The 26,541-nt window shown below is 34.7% G+C and overlaps 1 protein-coding gene across 2 annotated transcripts in view; it reads left to right on the top strand.

Moving 5' to 3' along the window:
* ASCC3 (activating signal cointegrator 1 complex subunit 3) overlaps positions 1-26,541 on the top strand; it is a 267,328-nt gene that overhangs the window by 170,315 nt on the left and 70,472 nt on the right. For both annotated transcript variants that reach the window (XM_064707226.1, XM_064707227.1), the window contains exons 17-29: positions 1,219-1,338; positions 5,372-5,536; positions 6,394-6,480; positions 8,696-8,872; positions 10,874-11,099; positions 15,239-15,393; positions 19,201-19,299; positions 19,767-19,935; positions 21,790-22,010; positions 23,370-23,455; positions 24,902-25,068; positions 25,207-25,352; positions 25,441-25,561. In XM_064707226.1, the coding sequence (XP_064563296.1) occupies positions 1,219-1,338; positions 5,372-5,536; positions 6,394-6,480; positions 8,696-8,872; positions 10,874-11,099; positions 15,239-15,393; positions 19,201-19,299; positions 19,767-19,935; positions 21,790-22,010; positions 23,370-23,455; positions 24,902-25,068; positions 25,207-25,352; positions 25,441-25,561 (1,939 nt within the window). The remainder of the gene's footprint in view (positions 1-1,218; positions 1,339-5,371; positions 5,537-6,393; positions 6,481-8,695; positions 8,873-10,873; positions 11,100-15,238; positions 15,394-19,200; positions 19,300-19,766; positions 19,936-21,789; positions 22,011-23,369; positions 23,456-24,901; positions 25,069-25,206; positions 25,353-25,440; positions 25,562-26,541) is intronic.

Raw genomic sequence — 26,541 nt, forward strand, 5'->3', positions numbered from 1 at the left:
TTACTCCATGCTATTAGGCATTGATATTAACAAGGTTGTACAGGATTCAAGTTTACTCAAGGCAGATATGCCTTTCATTGTTATTTTTTACCAGGTATTTATATTATCTGAAAAAGAATGTCAGTATTGTTATTAAGGTCTAGGTACTTCAGTCTGAACATGCACATGTACTCAGTTCTATAGGCTTTTAAAAATTATTATTTCTGCCAAGTCACGTGGAAGATTTATATAAAATCCAAACACCAATAAAACAAATATAGCTTTAAGAATGCAGTAATGAATCACAAAACTTTGGAAAGAGGGACTTTTGCTTGTTTTAACAACCAACAACAACCAAAAAAGATTTGTTCATGGGACATGCAGGAAATATTCAATTCTTCTGGTAAAATCAGGTTAACTGGAATTAAATTGTAAAATGTTTCTCGTGAGTGTAATCAGTACAAAATAGAGCTGAAGTTATCAAGCAAAAATATGTATGTGGTCAACAATTTGGTGATAAAAGTATTCAATTTTCAGGAAAAAAAAACCAGTACAAAAAATTGTTTGGTACACCTGATTTAGCCTTGAAATATAAATAAATAAATAAATATGTATGTATGTATATATATATATATATAGAGAGAGAGAGAGAGACAGATATGGATAAATATATATAGATAGTTATATATAGATATATAAATATAAAGTCTATTCAATTTTGTTATATTTTGATATACCAAAAATCTGGCAGATACCTGTATGTTTGACTTGCAGCTACAAAAGGAGAAAACTATTTATAAAGACTGTGCATAAAAGTATTTCCAAGTATGAGGAAGAAAAAACCTAAAGATTCTTGGTATCATTTTGCTCTTTCAATTACCTTGACCATATCCACTACAGAATAATTTTGGTTTGTTTGTCTTTTTATTTTTATAACAGTCTAGCTCAATAATATCTTTTAGTTGTAAAAATTGTAAGTGATGTAGGAAAGATCATTTATGGTCACTGTATCTATAGTATTAAGTCAAAGCAACCCATGTTATTACATGTTCACAAGATAAAATTGCATAAATTAGTCAAGTTATTGGTTTAGGACTATTTCAAAATTATGTGCATTCGATATATCCCAACACTTTCTTTAATCTTGTGCTAATACTCTGAATTCCATGTGTTTTCAGGCAAGTACTTATGTACAGCTGTAACGTATATACTTAATTTTGTCTCTTCTCCTATTTCCAGATTGCTCTTGGCACGGTAACTAATGTGGAAGAAGCAGTAAAGTGGATAAGTTACACTTATCTTTATGTACGGATGAGAGCAAATCCATTAGTATATGGCATCAGTCACAAAGCTTATCAGGTATAAAACGCATTTTAAAAAAATCTGTAACCTGTTCTGAGTCTCTAATCCTTCCCTGATGTAAGGATAAATATTTGCTATTTCTACTTAACCTGACATCAGCAATTCTTTTAAAGTGCTTAGAAAAAGGAAGATATTTTCTGTAGCAGAGTGTTTTTAACACTGAATTATGAGGCCCCTTCTGTTCACATAAAAATACATTTTAACTGGTCAAGTTATGCTCCAAAGGACACCATTCATTCTTATCACACAGTTACTGTAAGTTAGGCTGTTTTCAGTGTTTCAGTTTTGTAGACTAGATAGAAGTGATAAAAGAAAGCATTTTTGAGTTGCTTGATTCCCACTCACTCCATCAGCTTTTGTTTTAGAATGTTTCCTGGTATAATAATTTATAAACTAGAAAATAAACATTTTAATTGGGTGATATTTTCTATCATATGATTTATTAATTATAAGATTTTTAATTAATTTGTTTGGAATTTTTTGTCATATTTACAAACATTCTGTGCTGTGATACGAATCACTGCACATTTACAAAAGGGGGTTTTTTCAAGTCTTTTCCATTATCTGTAATTTTTAGGAAGATTAATAATTTTTAGGGAAATAAATTAAAAATTAATAATTTTTATGAAGATTTTTACAGATAATCTAAATATTATTACCTTTTCCTTTGTCCAGTTGTTTATAGCATTTAATGTAAGCATGGTTATACACAGTTAATTGAGCCTAATGCAGGGCAAACTCACAAGTACCTGGGTGGTACCTGCAGTTTATTTCACGTCAAGGATCCGTTTTGTGACTTTGTGATTTATTTTGACATTGTGAGCAGCAGTTTGTTAGGTCCTGGTGACATGCAGAGGTATATGTCAGCAGACAGTTGTTTCATATGTTTTGTCTCTGGTAGTGGAAACTGCAGTGGAAATAGGTGTGCTATTGCTAAGGAAGCTTCTGAAGATGCCTTTAGACCTCTGGTCATCTCAAATTTATTTTCTATAAAAAGCTGTATAGTGCATTGCCATATGTTAATATAACAGTATATAACATACACCACAAAGTAATAGATAAATGAGAATCAAAAACTGATTTGCTAGTGAGAAGAATGTTGTTGTCCAACTAATAAAAATTCTGGTTTTTGTTTCACTATCAAATTCGAGATTAAAAGAAATGTAACTGTGGTGATAATAAGTGGGGAAAATATCAGTAACAGAAATGTCTTTTAAAAATTTTAAAAGCAATGAACAGGAGTTTTTCTCCTTCCCCCTGCTCTAGTGTTTCTGTTCAGCTGCTGAGAAAGTGAGGATTGTTCCACTAACCTTCTTTCTACTCCTTTGGATTTGATGTGCCACTGTTAGACATTCATATTTTTGAGTTAAGGCAGTAACAAATTATATCACTGTGAAGTGTTACCCATTCATGTAGGAGCAAAACCAATGCAAATCCTCTTGTTTTCTAGACAAACCAGCTTTAAACATCAAAGCTTATGTGTGATAGAGAGTATATGAATGCTCTAGTGCAGGTATAAGCAAAGCTTTGGTCAGTTAGACCATTCTAGGTATAGGTATCCAATTTTCATACCTGGTGTCGTAGTGTACTTTAGTAATTGCAGTGTGCCAATTCCTGTCTCTGTTTTCACTGACAGTCAGTGTTATCCATTCAGAATCCCTGTATCCCTCACGGATCACATTTCCTAGTTGTTTGATGAGACTGAGATCCTGCAAACTCATTGCCCATTCCCTTTCCACTGGTGCTCACCACATCCAGTGATTGCACTTCAGGGCACCCACACAATAGGGTGCACATCTTTGGAACCCCACATGTCTCCAGAATCTCTCTGGGCTGCACCCAGGAGCAGGCTACTGCAGTCCACTGCTTTGATTTGTGATTTTTCAAGTTGTTTGCCAGAAATGCCAATAATGCCTCTTACTGATTCATGAAAATGGCCAGAATTAATGACGAGCAGCAAGACAAAAAAAAAAAAAAAAAAAGAGTAGTAGGAAAAAGTGGAGCAAATTCAAATGTATTAGTGAAGTCAGTAGTATGAATTACAGGGATTTTCTCATACTTCTGGGGTTCCATTGAAAAGGTGCCTGGATTAATAAACCTTCTTTGTCTATTTTCTCCTCTTTTTTGTTCCATTCTTTGGTGTTCCCACAGTTAAGCAGAGCTTTTTACCACCGTAAAACTTATGTCTAGATATAAAAATTAGAGGAGCTTCTGCCTAACATTTCTCTCAGTAAGTTAGAAGAAAACAGTGTGCATAATAATGTACTTTATAATGGATAGTAATGTACTTTATCAAGCATTCTTAAATTTCCATATGTATGCTCCAGACCTGCTCAGTTTCTTACTGTGGACATGCCAAGGCTCATTTTAAAGAGAATGGCTTAAAGCTGTTCTAGGCTGGATCCTTTATTCCGAGGATTTCTACTTACGCAAGTTCAACAAGAAGGGTGCTAACCATGGATTCTCTAAACTCAAATATTGTTTCACAGTTTTTTTCAGTTGGTGACCTTTCCTTTAAAGTTAAAACTTTTTAAAAATATTAGTGTGCTGTTGCAGCCTCAGCTTTTTGGAAGGCAAAAGATTGGTGGGTACTTTGGACTGCTGAAGGAATAGGGGAATAGGGAGTTATTTTGATTTTTCATTAATTTTTTCCCCACGATAGTTTTAAGAAATATTGAACATCTGGCATCTAGATCACTTTTTTTTTTTACCAACTCTGCTCTGAAATCTGGCCTCAATGCATGACTTACTATTGAGAAAAGAAGTCTAGACCTTTGCCATCTTAGCTTTTGACTTGAAACTAAGGCAAGCCATAACTAAGGAGAAACAGCTTCAGGGCAAACATGGAATATTAGGAAGGAGTCTCCAGCTGCTTTGTGGAGATGACTACGTTTGTCTGCAGCTTCACCGACCGTGGGATGATGTCCTTCTGCACAAAGGTGAAACTGAATCCTGGCCCAGGGAAAACCAGAGCAGACCAAGGCACAACAATTCTTATAGCCTGCTCCTTTTTGCTGTCTTGGCCATGTATCTCTGTTTCAGTTTTTCCCAGAGAGCTGGTATGACTTATTCTGTGGGAAGTCTGAACTATACACGAGTCCTGAAATAAGAATACTGCCTGTGGACTAGAACGGTGTTTCAGTCCTTAAAACTAATTATTGCTTGTGTAATTAGAGCCATATCTCAGGTGCACATACTGCAGAAGGTTAACATAACCATGAATCCTTTTCACTCATCCCTGTCAGTGTGGATATCCCAGGTGCCTGGTGTGGAAACACACAATTATACAGCAGTTCCTACTCAGATGGGAGTTTTGCCCAGCCTTTTATGTACTAATGAGACAATGTGCATTATTAGTAGGACAAAATGTCCAAGTTCCTGAACTTTGGTATGAATAGAAGTGATGTTGGGCACAGGAAGCTCCTTTGTGTGCTTTTAACATGAATGTTACTGTACATCTGTAACTCACTAATTAGAATATCCCAATTAACGTACCAAAAGCTTTTGGGGATATTAAAGGTTTTTTTCCTAGGAAACATTTAAGCCATGCAATTTGAAGCTTAATCTATTATCTATGCAATTAAAGCCAGCCTCATGTCAGCTACACAGGAAGGTATATCTTCAGCCATTTTCATCAACAGAAGGTGCCAAAAGATGACATGTTTTTTTGAAGTGATACAGTAATGATAATAAAGAATATGTTATCATTACAACATCTTTCAAAATTTTCAGTGTAAATTTGTTTCATAATCATACTAGATTTGTTTCATAAATAGTATTGGTCTCCATTGTAATGATAGTCCCAAATAATTGTAAAAGAAATTTTATTCTGATTCTTTCATCCTGTACGTACAGGTTTTGGTCAGTAATGTCAATATAATTGTTATTAGTGAGATTGCAAGAAAATTATGACTTAATAACTGTACCTTCATTTTATCAGATTTTTGACTTTGTGTGACTGGATTACTTCAAGAAAATTATATATTAAATACTTCTTTTATGCAAATAAATGTGTGTGTTTCATATTTAGATGGATCCAGGTCTAGAAAAGCACAGAGAACAATTGGTGATTGAAGTTGGCAGAAAACTGGACAAAGCCCGCATGATTCGCTTTGAAGAACGGACTGGCTTTTTCTCTTCAACAGATTTAGGCAGAACTGCCAGCCACTACTATATTAAATACAATACTATAGAGGTAAAAGATGATGTCCTGTTTCTGGAGGGTTTTTTCCTTTTTTTTTTAAATATATGCCTAAAATAGTTGTAAGATATTACAGAATATGTAGCTGATTTGTTCACTGTATTTTCAAATCATATTTACTGAAATGGGGGGAGAGGAAATAGGAAAAAGAAAGAAACTAAATATCAAGCAATACTCAAAATTTAGACTCAGTGTGAGATGAGACTTAAATTTCTGTGGTCTTTTTGACTTGTTGTAGAAGAATTATAAGAAACATTTTGATATTCATGGTGTGTGCAACCATTAGTACTTGATAGCACATTGCACTGTAGTGTCTGATAATAGATGACCTTCTCTGGGAGAAAGTCCTGTCACGTTAACAACCTTGAACCACTTCTGGCGCTGTAATCAGATTGTGTTGTAAACATGTTCAAAATTTTGTAGTATTAGAAACTTGATTTGATGTACACATTCATCTTAAAACATTTTCTTTCTTAGCAAATAAATGTTTTTCTTGAATAAAAGAAAGAAAAGACTCAGCATTAATAATTTTTAACTGTATACTGTCACTGTATATAATGAGTCGCATGTATTTATTCAGTCAGATATGTCGTAGACTTTTTTTCTTAAGTGGCCACGTTGCATGTCTCTTGATGTTGGGGTGACCAAGGCACTGGGGGGAATTGTTTTTCTGAAAGTGACAGAAAGTCATTATGGAATTTATTCCTGTTTAAATTGCATTACCCTGGTCTTCCAATAACTTGCATTTTAGCCTTATATGCCTTTTAAACTCTTGGCTAAGGTTTCTTTGTTTCCTGCTATATGTGTATTTTTATTTCCAGTGACAAATCAATTCTTTTTATTTTTAATAGACTTTCAATGAATTGTTTGATGCTCATAAAACTGAAGGTGATATTCTTGCTATAGTATCAAAAGCTGAAGAGTTTGAACAGATAAAGGTAAAGTTAAAGAATTTCTTGAAGCTTGACACTTCTGTAGTACTTAATAAATACTGTCTACAGACACAAGTTTTGTTAAATGCTAAGCACCATTATAAAATGTTTTCTGAGTAAACATAATATGCTCTCGCTCAAATTTGTACGTAGTTCAGCTTGAACTGTAATGCACATTTAATAGCTAGTTATGGATCTTTGAGTAATTCTTTAAAATGCTTTTAAGAACTTTTCAGCTCCTCAATTATTAACAGGTGAAGCTAAGTGTCCATCTGAATAGTGTGCCGAGGGATGAGATAGTTTCCCTGTTTGAAGTTCAAGGCATTATTGGATGTCTCCCTGAACAGTTTGCTTTATCAGGAATGAGGCAGGACTCACGGAAGTGAAGTGAATTCTGATATATTTTCTGCAGGGAACAATATTAGATTGGCAGAACGATAAATTCTCATAAATTCAAATCTGAAATCTAGAAAGTTGTCGTAAGATTTTACACAGGTTATAAGATTACTGCTGTATTGTACTCAGTTCAATTCCAACCTCCCTTTTTGCCTCCCGTGTGGGCAGGACACAAGGCAGCACATTCCAAGCTGGCACGAGCTTGTTTGCCCATGCTTCCATCTCACAGAGGGACGAGCCAGACTCCACAGGGTTTGTTAGCTTGGGCTCATTGCCATTTTACCACAATTATACAAGTTGCAGATCAGAGCTGGCTCTCATTCACCTGGCTCTGCGAGCTGACAGCGTGAATCCCTCACCATCTACATATTTACATATTTGCACACATTGTCTGGGTATTACCATCTCTTTATCTAATGGAGAAATTCTATTTTGCTGTAATCTCTTCTATTATAGAAGATAATAAGCAGTGAGGTTTCACAGTCATACATGGAACATTTTCCAAGCTAGAAGGGGGTTTTTTTATGACAGTGATAATGCTTGACTAGGTCTAAATTTAGCGTAATTTAATATTTAAAAGGAAAGCATATGGAAAATATCATGTGATATGTTTCTATATTTTTAATAAAGTTAGTAGTGATGCTTCTTGACTAAAGCACAGTTTTTCTAGTTTACTTTCTCAAATTTATATGGTATGGCATCAGTGCACTGTCATTTCCAGATTTTTGTGATTCATTTACTGTGCAGCTCTGAATGTTAAAATGAATAACTGGTTTTCACAAGAATAGCACACGATTTGCCCCTCTGTGTGATAGAAATTGTGACTTTTGATAAATTAATCACATTTCCATAATGCCTTTAAAAATTCTGAATTTTGATCTATGTAACTCACCAGTAGCTGAAATACAGATCTGGATAAGACGTGTACTTGTGCTGTGCAAGAGCAGAAAAAAATATCAAAAATGCTGTTGTTAGCAGAGCATAGTATTCCCCTGAAAGTGGAGTCATTGATGATGGTTCTGTACTTCATGTCTTTCTTTCCTGTGGGACTAGTCACTAGAAAGTTGGGGATTTTAACCCAATTGTCTTAGGGTCTTTTTTATGTCAGGTAGTCAGGTCCAAATGAAAATTACTTTCAGATGGTTCCCTGCAGGGACCAAACATTTACCCTCTTCAAATAAGTTTTACACTAACAGACTATCAGTAAGTCAAAGAATATGTAGATTTATGCTAGTTTTGCCATGTAAGGGTCATCAGTTAGAATGTGAAATGTTATGCATTATTCAAACCATAGATATTAATATTTCTTTACTCATATTAAGACTTAATCTTATTAACAGTGGAAATTTTAATATGATGAATCATAGTACTTCACAGTTTTGAGTTTAAAAATGTATTATATCACATGCAAACTGTGTAACTGTAATGAGTACATTTAATGTTAATTCAAGATTGCCCTAATCCAGATGGACAGAAGTTTTACTCTGGTCAAATAAAAAATAAAATCTCATCAGATGAAGGATGACAAGGTCACAAGATTCAATTTTTGTGGCATATCAAATTTTTGTATGTCAATGGCAACCTTAATAGATGGTGATGAATAACAAAATGTAATTGTGTCCCTATTAAGATAGTTTCAATTATGGTCTATTAACTGCATTGTGGAAGATGTGGGTTTACTGCTTTTTTTCTTCTTTTTTTTCTCCTTAAAACTAGAGACTCCATTTAAAAGTAATATAACTATGTTATAAGGAAAATTTGATTTCAGTGTAAAAATTTTCATCAAATTGCTTCAGCCTCTTCATAATGTATAATTGTGTTGTAGGTAAGAGAAGAAGAAATAGAAGAGCTAGATACCTTACTAAATGATTTCTGTGAACTCCCTGCTCCAGGAGGTGTGGAAAACAATTATGGAAAAATTAATATCCTCCTTCAAACATACATTAGCAGAGGGGAGATGGACAGCTTCTCCCTTATTTCGGATTCTGCATATGTTGCACAGGTAAAAATAGTATTTTCTACATATTTGTTGCTGACTTCTGCTTTTTTAATTCTCCCAGATATTTACAATTATACAAGTAGGCCCCAATCTACATCTTTTTTGTACATTTTTGTGCAAATTTCTTTGAAAATCAGAGCCTTGTGTTTGTGCATGCATGTGAGCCATAACACTTGAGTAGAAAAGTTTTGCAAAAGGCTGCCTTGAGAGGCTATGGCAGTTTTTGTTAATTATGAATGTCCTTTTTTGTTTGTAGTACCCATGTAATCTTATTCTACTTAGTTCCTCTAACTGTGATTGCACAGAAATTATATTCTCTAAATTTCAGGGTTTTCTTCTAAATGTGAAAAACTGTTGTAATCTATTTTTATACTTTGTGTGTTTTTATACTTCATTCTGCAAAACATATTTTGTGTTTGATTCGCATACCTTGGTTTTCTCATGAAAAATGTGCTATTGTAATTCTGTTGCTGGATGTAATCCAGCAAAAAATGTGCAGACTGACATACCAGTTTATGTATTTGTTGGCTTCATTTGACACCTAAAGGGTTGATTGTAACACAGCATGTTTAGTTACCACACATAGGCAGGTACAGAGGGGGACATGACACAGAGATCTATTTAGACAATTGTGAACCCAAAAAATGGTCCCTTTTAGCCCATCTCACTCTCACTCTTCTTTTCTAAATTTAATAGTCAGCAGAGATGTTGCATGGAGTTATTTTTGTCTCATCCTTACAAAACTGCTTTGGAAAGAGTTTATCTAACAGTTGCACTTAGTTGGTTGGTGCTAAAGATGAGATTTAAATATTCAAAACTATACATAGTCTTTAGCAACATTTTCATAGTAACAAAACCTTTTTCAGAAGTGTTTGTATTTTGTAGCACATATGAGTATAAATGAGAAAATGCTGAATTGATTGTACACACCATAAAAATTGTGCACTTGCATAGCAAAATCATTTTCAGTAGGATCCTTTTAATCTTTGCTTGCAAGGCAATTGCTTTTATTTGTCTGTCTCATTTATAGCATGTTTAGTGAGGCAACATGGTCTTCTTCTTAGATCTTCATAAACTGTACTTGTGGAACCAGTGCTACAAAGTGTGGGGTTTTTTTTTAATTTGGATAGTGAGTATTAAGAAAATTTTTCATCCTTTCTAAGTAAGAGGAATGTGCTTCTTTAGTAACATATGCTTCCTATCATAACCAAATAATTTTCTATTTTTTATTCCTGTTGGCGTAGCAGAGCCAGTAGGGAATGATTATATTCTATTCAATGAATCAAGAACATAATTCCTAATCCAGACATAGTACTGGTAGGGGAAAAAAAAAGGAAAAAAAAAATCATAGCTTCATAATGCAGCTTGAAAAGTTTATAAAAGGAATATCATAACTTAGGTTTTCAGGATAAGACTGACCTCATTCAAACTTATGTTATTAATTATTTTCCCAAGTCCAAAGCATATTTGTACAGTTTGGTTATACGCTATTCTCAGAATATAGTAAATGTTTTTAAACATTCACTACTGTTAAGCTTCTGTGCAAATGTTGTGAAATTCAGTGTGAGATGGGATGCTATTATAGAAGCATAAATTAGAAAATAACAAAACTTGAATTTCCATATAAACTGAATTTGCAGGTGTCTGTTACAGGGGGGGTACTTTAAGTGAATTTGCTTCAGAAGTGATTGATATGCAATAAATTTAGAACTCCATAATGTTAGTATAACTGTGATCAAAGTTCTATGGCAGACCTGACACTACAATTTTAATTGGTTGCACATGTTTCTTTTCATAATTTCAGAATGCAGCCATGAGGTAGTTTTTTCACTAGACAGTGATGGAAAAAATAATTTTCAAAAATGTTTGAAATCAGTTCGAAAACAAAAATCTATTGTTATGGTTTGTCAAAGATGAGTCTATGGGATCCTTTTCATTTTACAAAGAGTATTGAGAGAATTACAACAGTTTTGCTTTTTTTTTCCCCCCCTTTTCACTTTCCAGAATGCAGCTCGCATTGTTCGGGCTCTCTTTGAGATCGCCCTGAGGAAGCGTTGGCCTGCCATGACTTACCGGCTCCTGAACCTCAGCAAGGTCATTGACAAGCGGCTCTGGGGCTGGGTGAGCCCTCTGAGGCAGTTCTCAGTGCTGCCCCCCTCCGTCCTCTCCAAGCTGGAAGAGAAGAATCTCACCATCGACAAGATGAAGGACATGAGGAAAGATGAAATAGGTGAGAAACCAGCAAGGCCGATCTGCTTAAACTGTAGAAAACAATGGGCAAGTAAGAGCTAAATCTGAGCCAGTCACCTATCTTTATACCCATAGTTACGTGTACAATATTTATCATTTTTCCCCAATCCTTTTTATTCTTATTGTCCGGTGCACTTTCAGTAATGACCAATCCCAAAGTGCCACCATCACCACAGAAGATGGAGGAGAAGAAGAAGAAGAAGAAGGACAGGACACGCCCCAATTCCTCCATCTTACTTCTCTAAACCCCCCTGTACAGAAATCCTAAACCCTGTGTCTCACCCTCTAATTAACTCATCCCTTCACCATTCACCCCGGTGAAACCCTCCTATCCTCATACAGGTGTCGTCTCCTGTGTAGGATCAAAGTCCAGCCACCAGACACTTCTGGAACATTCCAGGACTCCCGAGCCCCCCAAGGGTGCTCTCGGTGGCTCGGCACCTCAGTCCTGAGGTGCTGAGATCCCACATATCAATATTCCCTCTCTGCTCGGGAAGCCACATAGCCACATACCACACATTAATACAGTTTGTCCAATAAAGAAGGTTTTTTCCAGTCTCACCCTTGTAAAATGGCACAGCTCTGAGGATAAGGCCAGCCCTTGTCCTGGCTGGCACAGAACACAGATGGAAAGGAGATGTCTATTGATAAGTATTTAGGTGGATATGTGTAGATATACATATTTATGTTGACCTGTGTGCTTCCCTTTCTGCCCACCTTACATAACACACTACTATAAAAGGCATCTGTTTACTTTTGCCAGTTGGCACAATGTGGCCTAATTTCTTATTAATATGGAAAAGAATAAAACCAGATTATTACATCCAGGTATGCTATCGGTAAATGGCCTTCTTCTGAAAGACTGCATTAATTTTCATTGAACATGGAGAATTCATTGTCACTGGTGTCACTGCAACAAAACCTTAATGGAATTTTTTAAAGGATTTGACAGTCCAATAATGAGAAAATCCACAAGCCTACTGATAGACATAATGACAATTTCCAGTAAGTCTGTATAAACTGTTATGCATAAGCTGCCCACCATCTGGTTGAAGTAAAATAAAAAATCACTTGTAATGCATTTCTTTTTCCTTAGTGTATTTTTTTTTTTTTTGGACTTCATTTGCACCTGCTATTACCAACCCGTTGATAAACAAACTGCCATTTTTTGAAAAATCTAATTTTAAAATAAAAATACCATTCATACTCACTGCTTAGAAGCTGTCACATCTAACTTAATATTTCTTTCATTTGCAGGAGTACTACATTACTAGTTTGGAAAACTTTGTTATGTGCCTAATCTAGGCTGAAAAAAGTTAAATAAATATGTAAAAGTTTGAAGAATTAGATGCTGTATTTTCATTTAATAAGTTAAACCAAAAGACTATGACAAAGTTCTAGCTGCTTACTTTACCTGCATTTTAATATGGTAATGTTAAATGTATTAAAACCATTGCAATTTATTTGAAATGCTAACATTATAGTTTTTCATTCAGAAGTGTTATAGCACTTTTTAACTCACTGTTAATTTTTTGTGTATTTGTGATGCCTTTAAGTGCTTAGTGTTCTTTTCCATTATTGTATTAGTGTGTTTTGTTGGTTTTTTTTTTTTTATTTTGTGGTTGTTGTTTGGTTTTGTGGAGCTGTTTTTAGTTCAGGACTAGTTTTGTTTGTTTTTGTTTCATTTGGGTTCGGTTTTTTCAACTGTTCTTTCTCCCCATATCCTCACTTGAGAAGCAGGAAATTTTGTGTAAAAATACAAAGCCAGTTTTTCTTCCTTCAAAGTATTGGAAGCAGTATTGACAAGATGGAAATGTATCTCAATATACCTGCAATTTGTCTGGTTCTGGTTTATATTAACTTAGTTTGAAAGTAGATGAGACATGGGATTTGACTGTAGAAATAGGGCACTGCTGACCCTACGTGATGATATTTCATGTTCTTCAGCCTTATAAATATCAAAGAAGGTTGATGTGTGTGTATCTCTGTGAAGCAGTTGCTTGGCACACTTCCTCCTGTCTGGCCTCTCTTTCTGAGGCATGCAAAGGAAGTCACCGTTTTTTATTTCAAATTCTAAGCTGTGCTGAAATGAGGAAAGGCACAACTTCCAGGTACTGCCTTGTTTTCTTACCCCCCAGGGCTGGTTTCAGTCTTTTGCTTTTGAAATGTTGTGGAGAGCTTGGAGATAGAGTGACAAAGACAGGAGCTGGCTGGCTAACTCAGCCCATGGCTCAGGGGGAGATGAAAGCCTCAGATGGGTGGAGAGCATGTTGTGTGCACAGATCCTTTATTCCAGGGTACCATGAATGGATCAACACCAATCTCTGAGCTATTGCAATGTAACCATGGAGTTTCCAGATAGCCAGGAAATCACTGTGTTAGCTGAGATAAACGGTCCCTTTTTTTTTTTTCAGAATGCAGATGACAAACATTTTAGAATAAGCAAATTTTTTTTTTTTTTGGACGTGCCTATTTTCTTTGTCAGCTTTTGTTCCTAGGGTTTTAATATTTTTTTAAATGCCATTGATGGTTTCTCATAATATGACTATTAAAAAGAAAAAAGAGAGAGCTTAGGGAGGAGAGAGTTTTATCACATTTTGGTAGAAGTTGGGAGAGGAGCCTTATTTTCCCCTTGCACATAACTGTAAGAGAGCCCCAGTGCTGTCCTGTACAAACACAGTTAACCTCACACATGTAGATAAAGTGATTTTTGCCGTAAAAAGTATACTTCCCTGCATGGGTTTTTTGAGTCATATCTTTGAATATTTGTCATCTAGCTTTATTTAACATGATTTCTGAAGTTTTACCTCTAATTGCAAAAGCTAGTCCCTGTGCAAGTATGCTGAAATGCTGCATGTATCATCCAAGTGTACCAACATAAGGGGTTTGGTTTTTAATAACCCACTTGTTGGAGGTGCAATTGCTTTACCAACTGCAAATTAAACTGATTAAATTGGTGTTAAAACTTCTGGTTAGGGGTTTGATTCTTAAGCAAGGTCACCATTCATTGCTTCAGAGTATAAAGACCTGTGTGAGAAAAATCTATCTGCCAATTTGTTAAATAAGAAAAACTGAAAAGGGAAAGTCAGTATCAATTTAAAAATACCAGTTTCAAGATGCTATGCTCATAGATGTCTTGTAATTGCAAGGAAAGGTTTGTATCACCTTGTCACTTTGCACATAATGCAAATAATAGGACTTCTTTTTTGAATTTTTTTTATTTTTTTCAATGGTAAGTATGCACAGAACCACATAATCATACCAGAAAATATCAGTAGCAATTGGTAAGATAGATTTTAACAGGGAGCATTTATGATCATCACAATTAAAATCTAAAATGTGCTCCACATAATTACATTACAATTTCAGTGAAAATGTAGTAAATAAGCCAGAAGGTGGAATAATTTCAGTAAAAAAAAAAAATTACTGCTGCATACTTTCTTTTATATTCAAAATGAAGAGCAAGGGAAGAGAGATTTGAGCTGCAAAATACAAGTAGGACATTTTTCTAAATAAATAAAATCACTTTATTGCCCTAGTTACCATGATTACAATAGAAAATAAAAAAATATTGCAACATTTAATTTTTCCTTTGTCTCAGTTACACACTGGTATATTCTCACAGATCAGAGCTGCTGTGAGATGTTTACTTATGTGCATTTTTAACCTATTAAGTACCTTTTTTCAATTTTATGAAAAGCATTCTGTCTGCTTTGAATCACTACACAGAAATTGTAGAAGTTGAATTAAGTAAAAAATTGGTATTTGTGCTCCGAAAAAGAATTCCATGGCTTGATAAGAGCCTGGTCTAAAAGGAAGTGAAGGAGAGAGAACTAGCTTGACATAATATTTTCAGTGTGAATTCTTAATAGTTATTTTAACCCCTTAGCTATAGCCAACGACGGGGTTAATACTGATTTTTCAAGGCTCTAAATTGCTAATTCAAGTTAAGTATTACAAAATATTCAGACATGCCAGGTCAAGAGAGTCAGACATTTACGTAGCCAGGAGCAAAACAAGCAAGCAATAATACTGCTCTCTGAAAGCCTATTTGAAAGTCAGAGTTGTACGCTTTTTCCTGGAAATGCAAATTCGTTACACCTGATGTTTTCTTGGCAGGTCATATGCTGCATCATGTGAAAATCGGGTTGAAGGTAAAGCAGTGTGTCCACCAAATCCCCTCCATCGTCATGGAAGCAACGATCCAGCCAATCACCCGCACGGTGCTCCGCGTGCGCCTGAGCATCGCGCCCGACTTCACCTGGAACGACCAGGTACCAACTGAGGGAGCAGAGGGCAGGAAGGGAAGTTTAGTTTAGTTTCACCAAAGGAGATGATCACTGATTGTCCATAGCTTTTGGGGTTTTTTAAAAAGGATTTATTTTAGCTAAAAAGCAAATTTGATAATAGGAATGGGATGATTTTTATGACTTTTGTTGAAGAAAGCAGGCAAGGATCATTTTTCATTTCCATGCCATGTAAGATTGGGCTGTGTATAAATTTTTTTAAAAAGCATTTATTTTAGCTGAAAAGCAAATTTGATAATAGGAATGGGATGATTTTTATGACTTTTGTTGAAGAAAGCAGGCAAGGATCATTTTTCATTTCCATGCCATGTAAGATTGGGCTGTGTATAACATATTGTGGCAAATGCTTAATACTGAATATTTACAGTAGTCACACACAGATTAGAGTTATGTGCCCAGAAAGGAGAAGCAAGAGAAAGGGAGACATGAATGGCTCTCTGAATATGAACAAACATCAAACACAGAAAAGCTTTGAAGTGCAGTTCACGTATGCCAGGTTCTCCTGTTCCTCCTGACTTCACAAATGCACATTCACAATATCAGTGCCTTTTTCTGCTGGGACTTGTCTGAACCAAAAAAACCCTGAGATATGTTTGGAATTATGTTCATCTGTATTTTATACTGCAGATTTATATGAAAGCAGTCGTACCAGTTTCACATTTAGCTATACACACATCCTTTGATTCAGAATCTGTTCATTAGAAATGCATTTAAGATAAATCTAAATGAAACAGAAATGTCCACATGGGGGCATTGTACTGTTGCTGTTACTTCTGAAACTTTCTACAGGAAAAAAGATACCTCCATAGGCAAACATAATTTTCTTCTTTTAGACTCATGAAATTTATGCTTAAGATAAATTATTTTGAAATGTGGATATTAAGTATCTGTTCTTTTATTAAAATTCAATTTTAAAATCTCTTAGATTACAATTTTTACCTTAATCATAATTAAATGAGAGGTTTATTCCACAAATGTTTAAATTATTTTAGAATTTATTTTCCCTGATGAAAGGTTTTTTAATTTCTTGTAGAAGTTTCATCGAGTTATCTTATAAATGGGATATTAGCAACCAAAATGCAGAGTTTGAGCAATCAAAATACAGAAAGTTTGATTCTGCTTGCCACCTAGGTTTGTTGAATAAATATTTGAATGGATTTCTAATATGAATTATAACATGAATATTTTTTTTTAACCTTATTTATGGGCAATACTTCAGAAGGAAAAGAAAGCATTACTTTTTAGGATTGAAACAAGTTTTTATTGTTCGGTTCATCCACTTTACCTGTAATCTGCTAAAGACAAAAAAATTACTGTTCTTCATAGTAAACTTTATCTTAATACAAAGTAATTTCCCAATCCGTTGCTAGGTTTTTCTAGAAAACCTAGGTTCTATATCTTTACATGTTAGGAATCCACACAAAATTATACTGTTGCTTTGATTCTGAACTTCTAAATTTAGAGCAAAAGTTTGTCACAAGTCTATTTTCTGCCACAACCCCTTTACACAGTTTTTCTGATGATTGCTTTAGATATATTATGATTGTTGTATCAATTAAGCTTATGGAGATGTTTTTATGTGAATTTGTTTATGGGTGATCATAAAAACTTGGAAAAGTGGTTTTTTTCTTTTTTTTTATTTCTGTAATGTGGTGTTGATTTTCCTGTTTCTTCAGTAAATGAAGCTTTTATCACAATAAATAACTAAAACTGTTAAATTTTAATAGTTTCTGAAAATGAATAGCTTTCTCAAATTCAAGCATAGACACTCTGAAACTGCTTCTCTATCATCACATTATTTTAACAAGCTTCTCAGAAGATGGCTATAGAAACTTACCAGTATACTTGTATTTGGTACAAAAGTGAGTTGCTAAAAAATCCCATCTAAAGAATTGCAATAATCAAATAAAACCAGTTATGAAAACCTTAAATACCATGCTTAGTTGAAATACCCTGCTTGGCTAACATTTCATGCTTTTAAGGTTGATCCTTTACCCAGATAATTAATTCTATTATGATCTCATCACAAACTGTGCATGACGTTAGAAGAGAAAGATGTTTTTGTGAGATATGACATCAGCTTATCTTTAGTTTTCAGGGAACCCTTAAGTTCAGCAAAAGCATGTGAGCCAAATCCCAGATTTTTATTCTATTGTTAGAAGCAAAGGACTATAAACATACCCAGACAGAGCAATTAAGCCTTAATGCATCTAGGAGGAGTCCAGCAGAAATGCAGAATAATGCAAATAGTATGAATTAGCTGAGTCAAATATCAGACATGTAGTTTTAGGCTGATGGTTGCCCAAAATACAGGCACAGGTATTTGCCAGTTTTAAGAGCTCCCCAATCCTTGAGAATCATTACTGGAGAAGATGTTGTTTCCTGTTCCCAGATTGTCCTGCTTACCCCATGCAGTTTTTTCATGGGACTTTCCAAAATTAGGTTGCTATTACAGTTAATAATAAAATTTCTGAGCTTTGGACTTAATTGCCTTCCTTAGTTCTTCTTATCTCTCTTAAATGCTCCTAAACCCAGATGAAATAATAGTCTCACTGTCACTTTTCAAGATGTCACCTTTGTGTCATTTCAGTTTCACTGCTTCAGTTCCTAATGAAGCTGCAAGTGAAATTCAAATGTAATAAAAATAAATTACAGTCCATCTATTTGTCTATTGTGCAACTGTGCTAAAAAAGAAGGAAAAGCACCTTAATTCTATTCTTTGTGCATAGTTTTGTCTTCACAAACTAGTACAGATTGTTTTCTGACACAGACACAGTAATGAATTATGCTGAAAATAATGTGTAATGTGTGAATCAATACCAGATTCCTGGAGCATTAAAATTGCCATTAGAAGCAACTATGCACTTTGACTTTTTTTCTATTAAGTTTAGGAAAAATTCCAACTTTTTTTTCAACTCCTGGTTTTGCAACTTATCACAGACCTCATCAGAAACATCAGAAATCTGCATTCATTTAGTACTATGTCTTCTGTACTGCTTTACTATGCATTTTTCTTATTTTCCAAAAATTTTTTTTTTAAATTCCTGTACTTTGGCAAAGGTTATTTATTCTGACAAAAAAAAAAAAAAAAATCTTAATTTAGGATCATAACTAGCTATGATTTCTGGCATTGCTGGCATTGCAAATTAAGGTACACAACAAAGCAAACAAAAGTCTAGGTTTAAAAAGACATTGCCAGGTGGCAGGGAAATCATCAAGTGATGGCTCTGTTTGTGTTCTTCTCACTTCACCTGTAACAATGGCTACATTACAGCCTGCTGAATGCACTTGCTGTGTCTCTTTAGAGGAGAGGGATGAGAGAGAGGAGAGCAATATCACAATTCCTTTTCCAGTTTTTTTCCTGAGAGAATGTTTGTGACTGAAAAATGAGCGGACAGCTGCAAATAACAATCTCCTCTAGAGAACCTAAAGGCAAAAGTACAGGGAGGAATAAAGATAACATGTTCTTTCCTAGGATCCTAGAGGGAACTCTTGGGATTAAGTGAATTTATAAACAGCTGAGGCACTACCTTCAGTTGCATTTGTATCATGTCCATTTCTTATTATATGTGCCTTAAGCAAACTCTAATTGCAGCATAATCTTTAGGCAGACTCATCTGATTAAAAATGTTATTTTTCTGTTACCTCTGATTTCGGTACTTCTGTATTCCTTTATGAGCCTGTGTCACTTAGAAATACATCCACTATTTGTTACAAATCCAGAGAATCTAAATCCAGAGAACTAAAAGAAAACTATCTTTTCTACTCATAAAGGTACATGGCAGTGTTGGAGAGCCCTGGTGGATTTGGGTGGAAGACCCTACTAATGATCACATTTATCATTCAGAGTACTTCATCATTCAAAAGAAACAGGTAATGGACTTCATCCAGAATCTCACAGCAAAACAAAAACAAAGTTAGTGAAATGTGGATTTGTCAGGTCAAACAGTATTTTGGCCTAAGCAGATTTTCAAATCAGCAGTACAGATTTCAAATTCAGATGTACCTGATCAGCTTGGACTTCCACAACATTTTCTAAGCTCAAGTGTCCCTTTTTCTCTTCCTCCTTTGCTGGGACAGTTATTTTCAGGTGATCTAGAAAGATTATAATGGTTTTTTCTGTTAAAGAACAAGATGAAAAGCCAGCATTATTTTTCATCTTTGGAAACCTATGGAAAAAAAATTCATTCCAGACAGTAAAATATTTTATAAAGATGTAAATATTTGTACACATACTCTATTGTTTTGTGTTAGCAATGCTTATAGAAGTGACGCAAACTGTGATTTTTCAAGTTACTGATTTTTCTGTGCAGTAAATATTCTTTACATGTTTGCACTAGGTCATTACTAAAGAGCCTCAGCTGCTGGTGTTCACAATCCCAATTTTTGAACCTCTTCCTTCTCAATATTACATTCGAGCTGTGTCTGATAGATGGTTAGGAGCAGAGGCTGTATGTATCATTAATTTTCAACATTTGATTCTTCCAGAGAGACATCCACCCCATACAGGTAACGTCAAATTTGATAATTTTGCTTTAATTGATATTGCTCATGTTGGTTTTTTTATTGTAGTGCAATAAGACTCTTACTTCTGCTTCATTGGAGAAAAATGTCTGGAATTTCACTTTGTGATATTTCTTCTCCAGCTTTCTAAGCTTTTCAATTCCTGAAAAAAATGAAGGAATTTTGGTTTCATCTTAGTATAACACCAGCCTTTTAGTTACTCCAGATTCTCTAAAAACCATAAGAAAACTGAACCTGTTATATAAAACTAAGCAAATCTCTGTGTTGCTATGTCTTATCTTAGTGCTTGCAAGCAATACTTTTCTTCTGGACTGGCTAAAAATAATCTTAGACTGTGTAATAAATGGCTTTTAGCAAAGAAAAAACAATGAAAATTTTGAAAATATGAAACATTTTTCTGCTTTTGCTGAGAAATGTTTATCATAGCAAGAACTGTTGCAGCACTGAACATGCATTTCATCTCATCAAGTTGTGTCCCTCCCCTCCCCCTCCTTTTTTAACACTTGGCACAGAAGCATATGTTTGTGTTTTGCTTCTTTTTTTCTGGATACATAAATTGCTTTATACATTCATTGGGGCTGATGTCATTGTAAAACCTTTCCTCTGTAATTGCATTTGGCTCATCTAGCAGTCTGCTGAGTGCCTTCAGAAATGCACAGTTCTCATACGGTGTTGTCCTTTGGCGTGCATAAATTCACATGTGTTTGTGAAGTGTTTAGCTATTGTTATACTGTACCTACACTGTCTGGAAAAGCATGTGTAACCTTTTTATCTAATTGACTGATCACTGACTACTATTCAGAAGAAACAGAAAGATATTTACACATCACCAGTTATGGAGACTCCAGGATTTATGGTAATTGATTTCAATTCCCATCTGGTTCCCACTCAACAACGAAGTACGTAGAGGCTCTGCTAGGCAAAAAAACCCTTCTTTCTCCTCAACAGAGCCCAAGAAATCACTGTTTCTGTGGGAATGATAAAACAGCCATAAGGTATCAGTGAAAAGCATGTGAAGAATATTAGGTATCATTGCCTCAGCAGGTTTTATGACTCCCATATCATACCTTAATGTGAAGCACCCTGAAAGGACAAGGAGACCTCCAGCCACAAAAAAAAACCAAACCCAAACTTCAAAGCAAGCATCTGCATAGCAGAATCACTGCAGTCTCCTTAATTTGGTAGGATTCCAAATCCAATCTGGTTATATATATCATCTTCCAAATTCCACAATCTCTAATTCTTTGGATAGCAGATGCCCTCAAGATATATTGAGAATCATATATTGAAAAGATGTTTGTTTATTTATTAAGATTATGTCTTTAATTATACATTTAAAGGATAAGATGCAAAATTTAGCTGTACTCATCTGATTTGTATTACTCCATCCACTTGGAAACTCCAAAGAATCCTTCCTTCTTAAAAAGACTTTTTCCCTTGAACTTGAAATACTCCACATTCTGTTATGATAAGAAGCTGGACATACATATGATCTAACACAGTGAGTTTAGAATTTACTACAAGTGGATAAAAAGAAAACAGGTATAAGAAAAAGATTAATATGCTAATAGATGGTTCACAGCTATCAGATTTTCAAATCAGATTTTCAAAATTACTTGCAGAATTATTTCAGAGCTGTAAAAAAACTTTTCATTTTTCTTCATCAAAGTGAGCAATTACCCAAATGTGTACTCTCTGTCATATGAGATACTAAGTAAAACATTTTTCAATGTAAACTGTTTTTCACTAAATTACTGTTTAATATATTTATCTCCATAACAAGCTATGTCATGTCATGGCATCTCTTGTCATCCACTTACTATTATTTTGTGGTTTTAGAGCTTCTGGATCTTCAGCCTTTGCCTATCACAGCCTTGGGACATCCTGAATACGAAGTCCTGTACAAATTCACACACTTCAACCCAATTCAGACACAGATATTCCATACCCTCTATCACACAGACTGCAATGTTCTTCTTGGAGCTCCTACAGGTTCTGGAAAAACGGTTGCAGCTGAATTAGCCATCTTTAGAGTTTTTAACAAGTATCCCACATCAAAGGTTTGTAAAACAGGTTTACTAGAATCGTTTTGTTATGAGCATCTCAGTAATAAACGAGTCTAGAAGGACTGTGGGGAACTGAATTTTACTTTCTCCAATTTATATATGTGTGGGTACAAAATGGTAGTGCATTATGTGCATTATGCTTTTATTTTAACTATTTATTTTAATCAGTTGACAGCCAGAGTTAAATCTACAAAAATGACATGCAGGCATGCTGGATTTCCTTTTCTTCCTTACTTAACAGCATTTCCTGCTTTAATCTCCTTATACTAGCAGTGGTATTGTTTTATAGCTATTAGTTCCCTTCCATGGGACTACAGCTAGCCCAGTCTCTCTGTTGTTTAAACAAATGAGTTGCAATTAATTACTACGAGCCAGTTTTCTGTTCCAGCTCCCCCCTGTGTTTTAAATTGCCTAAAAGCTGAACAACTCAGCCTTTGGAGCTTTCTTTTCAAAGTGAATATATATCTGCTTCTCAACTTAGCCATATTGTCTTAGTTAACCACATTTTAGATTTAAAGTCTTTAAAATATCTTTGTATCTGGCTGGGAGATTTTTTTTAAAAAGTATAACCTTTCCATTAACAGAAATTCTGTGCATAAATTCCTTAATCATCTTTGAATTTAAATATCTTCATGTAATTTCTTAGTCCAATTGAGGTAAACAAGTCCCTCATACAATTTCAACTTATCTGTGAGACAGTTCTCAAAGGAATGCATCTTTTAGGTTTTAATAAAGCTGGAAGCCTGGCTATATATTTCAAAGAATGTATGTGAACTCTTCATGTAGCAGTTTCTTCATTGTTCAAGAGCTTTAGAATTTTTAACCATAAATCTATAAGTAAATATGTTTTGTACATGTAAGCATATTCCCCTCTGCACTGCAGGCTTCTTTGAGAAAAATATTGTGACATTTTGCTTAAGATAATCAGCTTTTTTACCTAATTGGTATTTTTTATTAATTTAATGACATAACTAGAAATCAGGTAGGATATTGCTTGCCAGAAATTCAGATTATTTCTGTTCCAGAATGTTAACGTGCAGATTTTATAGTCATGGCAACAAAAGCCATTATTTACATAAGTGGATTTTGGATTTTAAAAGGTGTGATAAATACTTCAATTTCAAGAAATTATTCCTTATCTGAATATTCTTAATTGCTTAGGAAAGAAACCATTATTTTCAGGCATTGTGTCTGTTTTAAATATAATCCTGTTGTAGGTCATTTCAGAAACTCAGACCTTATTTATTTTATGGATTATAAGTATGTTCAAATCTCACAAATGCCATGCGTTGTGGGTGCACTTTAATAAAGGTGTCTTGTTTTACTTCTAGTTCTGTGCCTTTTCTTTTGCAGGCAGTGTACATTGCACCCTTGAAAGCACTCGTCCGTGAGAGGATTGAGGACTGGAAAGTCAGGATTGAAGAAAAGCTTGGTAAAAAGTATGTTTCTCCTTACCCAATCAGAGAAATGAGAAACAAAAGAGCAGCTCATCAAGTATGAGTAAAAAATCTCAAAATACTTATGAGTATTTCAAAAAGGGTTTTGGTTTTATACTGTCCTTCAAATTTCTAGTACTTGAAAAGCTCTATCAGTAGTCACTGATAGATCAAAACTGAGATCAAAAATGATAGATCAAAAGTGATAGATCAAAATCAGAACTAAGAAAGGGATACACTTTGATACCCAGCTATTTTCATTCTCCTCCTTGTCAGTATAAAAAATACAAAGCTCAGATTTCACTCCACAACATCCTTGGAAATTGAAAATGTAAGTCAAACTAAGTTCTCCTTAGAAACCTCAGCTGCAAGGAACATACAGGACTTGCATGAACTGTATAATAGTAGTCACACTATGTCCTTCATATATAAATTAATATAATTTTATTCCTTGGTAACATTAATTTCTTGCTGATCTTCCCAGGTGTTGGAGTTCAGCCATTACTTTATGATCTATAAGGTATATCAGTCATGTTGATGCTTTCCAAAATTATAGTGTCCTGAATTAAAAATTTTATGCATAGAATGCATTATTTAGGGCCTTCACCTTCTCCAAATACAGTCTTTTTCCTAAGTTAAGCTCAAAGTACACCACAAGAGAAAGAGATGCTCCTCTGTGTCCATGAAATTATCAGTAATATTCCTGTTGTTATCACAGAAATGAGATTAAATAATTTATGGTACTATTTCTTTTTTTGAAATTTACAGTTACTTGTGACTATAATCTTTAACAGAATATACACATTACTTTTATGAATTTTTGTTTGATGTTCAGCTGGGTTTGGAATGTGTCATTGAAATGTCTAAAACCCATTATAATGGATCCATCTAAAATGATGGGTCATCACAAATGCTGCAAACAATTGGAAAAAATCTGCTAATCTTCAAAAAGTAATCTGAGGCTAATCTCTGCACCAGTCTTAATGGACCTTCACCAACAAATGCAATACACACTGCAGTTTAGCCTTATTATTCAAACCAGAGATCTATGCAGAACAGCAGGCTGCAACTTGGTAGCCTCCATGAAAGCTTTCATCCTGTCTGTGACAGGATGTTATGGTTCACATTACATCATACCAGTATTAAGTTGTCTTCATTTTGAAGAACTAACTGTTGTTGGGACTCATATTCTTCCTCTTCTTTCTATATGGTTTTGCTAAAGAACAATATTTGGTATTTATACAGTATTTACTAGGAAAACAAAGAGGCAGGTTTTCTTACTTAAAATAATTTTGAAAATCCTATTAAATGTATTTGACAAAAAGGAAAATTACTTTGCTTAATTTTGTTTCTTCCCTCTTTTAAGAATTTAAGTTGAAGTGTAAATATTTTAACATTAAGATGTTGTAAAGCTTTGTGAAGCCAAGCCACTGTCCTTCTTGATTACAGGGTTGTAGAATTGACAGGAGATGTGACTCCTGATATGAGAGCTATTGCCCAAGCTGACCTGATTGTTACTACCCCAGAGAAGTGGGATGGTGTCAGCAGAAGCTGGCAGAACAGAAGCTATGTTCAAAAAGTTGCCATTCTCATCATAGATGAGATCCATCTTCTAGGTGAGCATGTTTCACTGCTTTTGATCAAAATCGCTGCTAAATTTGAAGAAGTGTGCTGGTACTTATGATGTGAATATACTTCTTGACATCTGAACCTTTCCTTTATCTCTGTTTTTCCATTTACTTTTCATTTCCTAGGGGATGAGAGAGGCCCAGTGTTGGAAGTCATTGTGTCTCGAACCAACTTTATCTCATCTCACACTGAGAAGCCAGTGAGAGTGGTTGGTTTGTCCACTGCTTTAGCAAATGCCAGAGACCTTGCTGACTGGCTAAACATTAATCAGGTATGAAAAACGTTTTCATGCAGGAAACCAAAACAGCAATTGGTAAGATAATTCAAGGTTAAACTTGAAAAAAAATCTTCTCTTGTAGATGGGTCTGTTCAACTTCCGCCCATCGGTGCGCCCAGTTCCTCTGGAGGTGCACATCCAGGGCTTCCCTGGCCAGCATTACTGTCCTCGCATGGCCAGCATGAACAAACCTGCTTTTCAGGGTAAGCAGCCAGCTCCTAGACCTTTTCTTCCTTTCTCTAAAAGAAAAAGGGACTGTGCACAGTTCATTTGCAGCACATTTGCAACATGTGTTAGTGTATGTACTCTTGGCGTGTATCGGGAGAATCTGCTCCGCTAATGGCCCAGAGATATTTGTCTGAAACATAAAGTGTGCTGCAAATGCAACATGTTAAAGAGGAATGTCATGTATTTAGAACAGAAGAATAAAATTAGTGGTAGTGAAGGGGAAATAAAATGTGTTTTCTCTTAATGTTTGACACCAGAAAGAAATATTCGTGTAAAAATATTGGAAATTTAGAAAGCAATAAAATCATTCACATTATTAATCTGCTGAGGTACTTTCATATGGACCACTGCATGTTAGCATTAAAAAATTGTGAACAGAAGTTGCAAGTCAGGCTAACCTCCTATAATTCTAGTTTCAAAGCAATAACCATAAAATTCAAAATTTGTAGTGCATCCAGATATGCTTCTGTTTCCAATTTTTTATTCTTAACCAAGCTGGCAAGCAGTATAGATTTAAGAAAAGCTCTCTTGTATTTATTTGAACATGTTTTGTTTTGGTTACATAAGGAATATTTATTATATCAATTAAAAATAACCTCCAAAATAAATTTTGTGGTGTGAACTGCTGTTGATTGTGAGGTGACATTTGTGAGGGGACTTTTTAGCTGCTTTAATTAGCCTTATGACAGAAGCAAAGTATTGATTGTGGACTAGAGACCAATCTTGACAGCTCGGATTATTTACACCTCCACAAGAGCGTTGTACAAAAACACTAATGAACAATAAATCTGTCTTGGGCTGTTCTGCTACACCTGTTCCTGGAGCAACAAAAATCCATTAGATGTTGGTCTTTTAAAATATTTAGATATATTGGCATATATAGTTGTAAGATATAAATACAGATGAATTTTCCCATTTCAATAATTTCACAACTAATTTCCTGTGTGTGTGTATG

This window comes from Zonotrichia leucophrys, chromosome 3 (assembly GCF_028769735.1).
Source record: "Zonotrichia leucophrys gambelii isolate GWCS_2022_RI chromosome 3, RI_Zleu_2.0, whole genome shotgun sequence".
Classification (NCBI taxonomy): Eukaryota; Metazoa; Chordata; class Aves; order Passeriformes; family Passerellidae; genus Zonotrichia; species Zonotrichia leucophrys.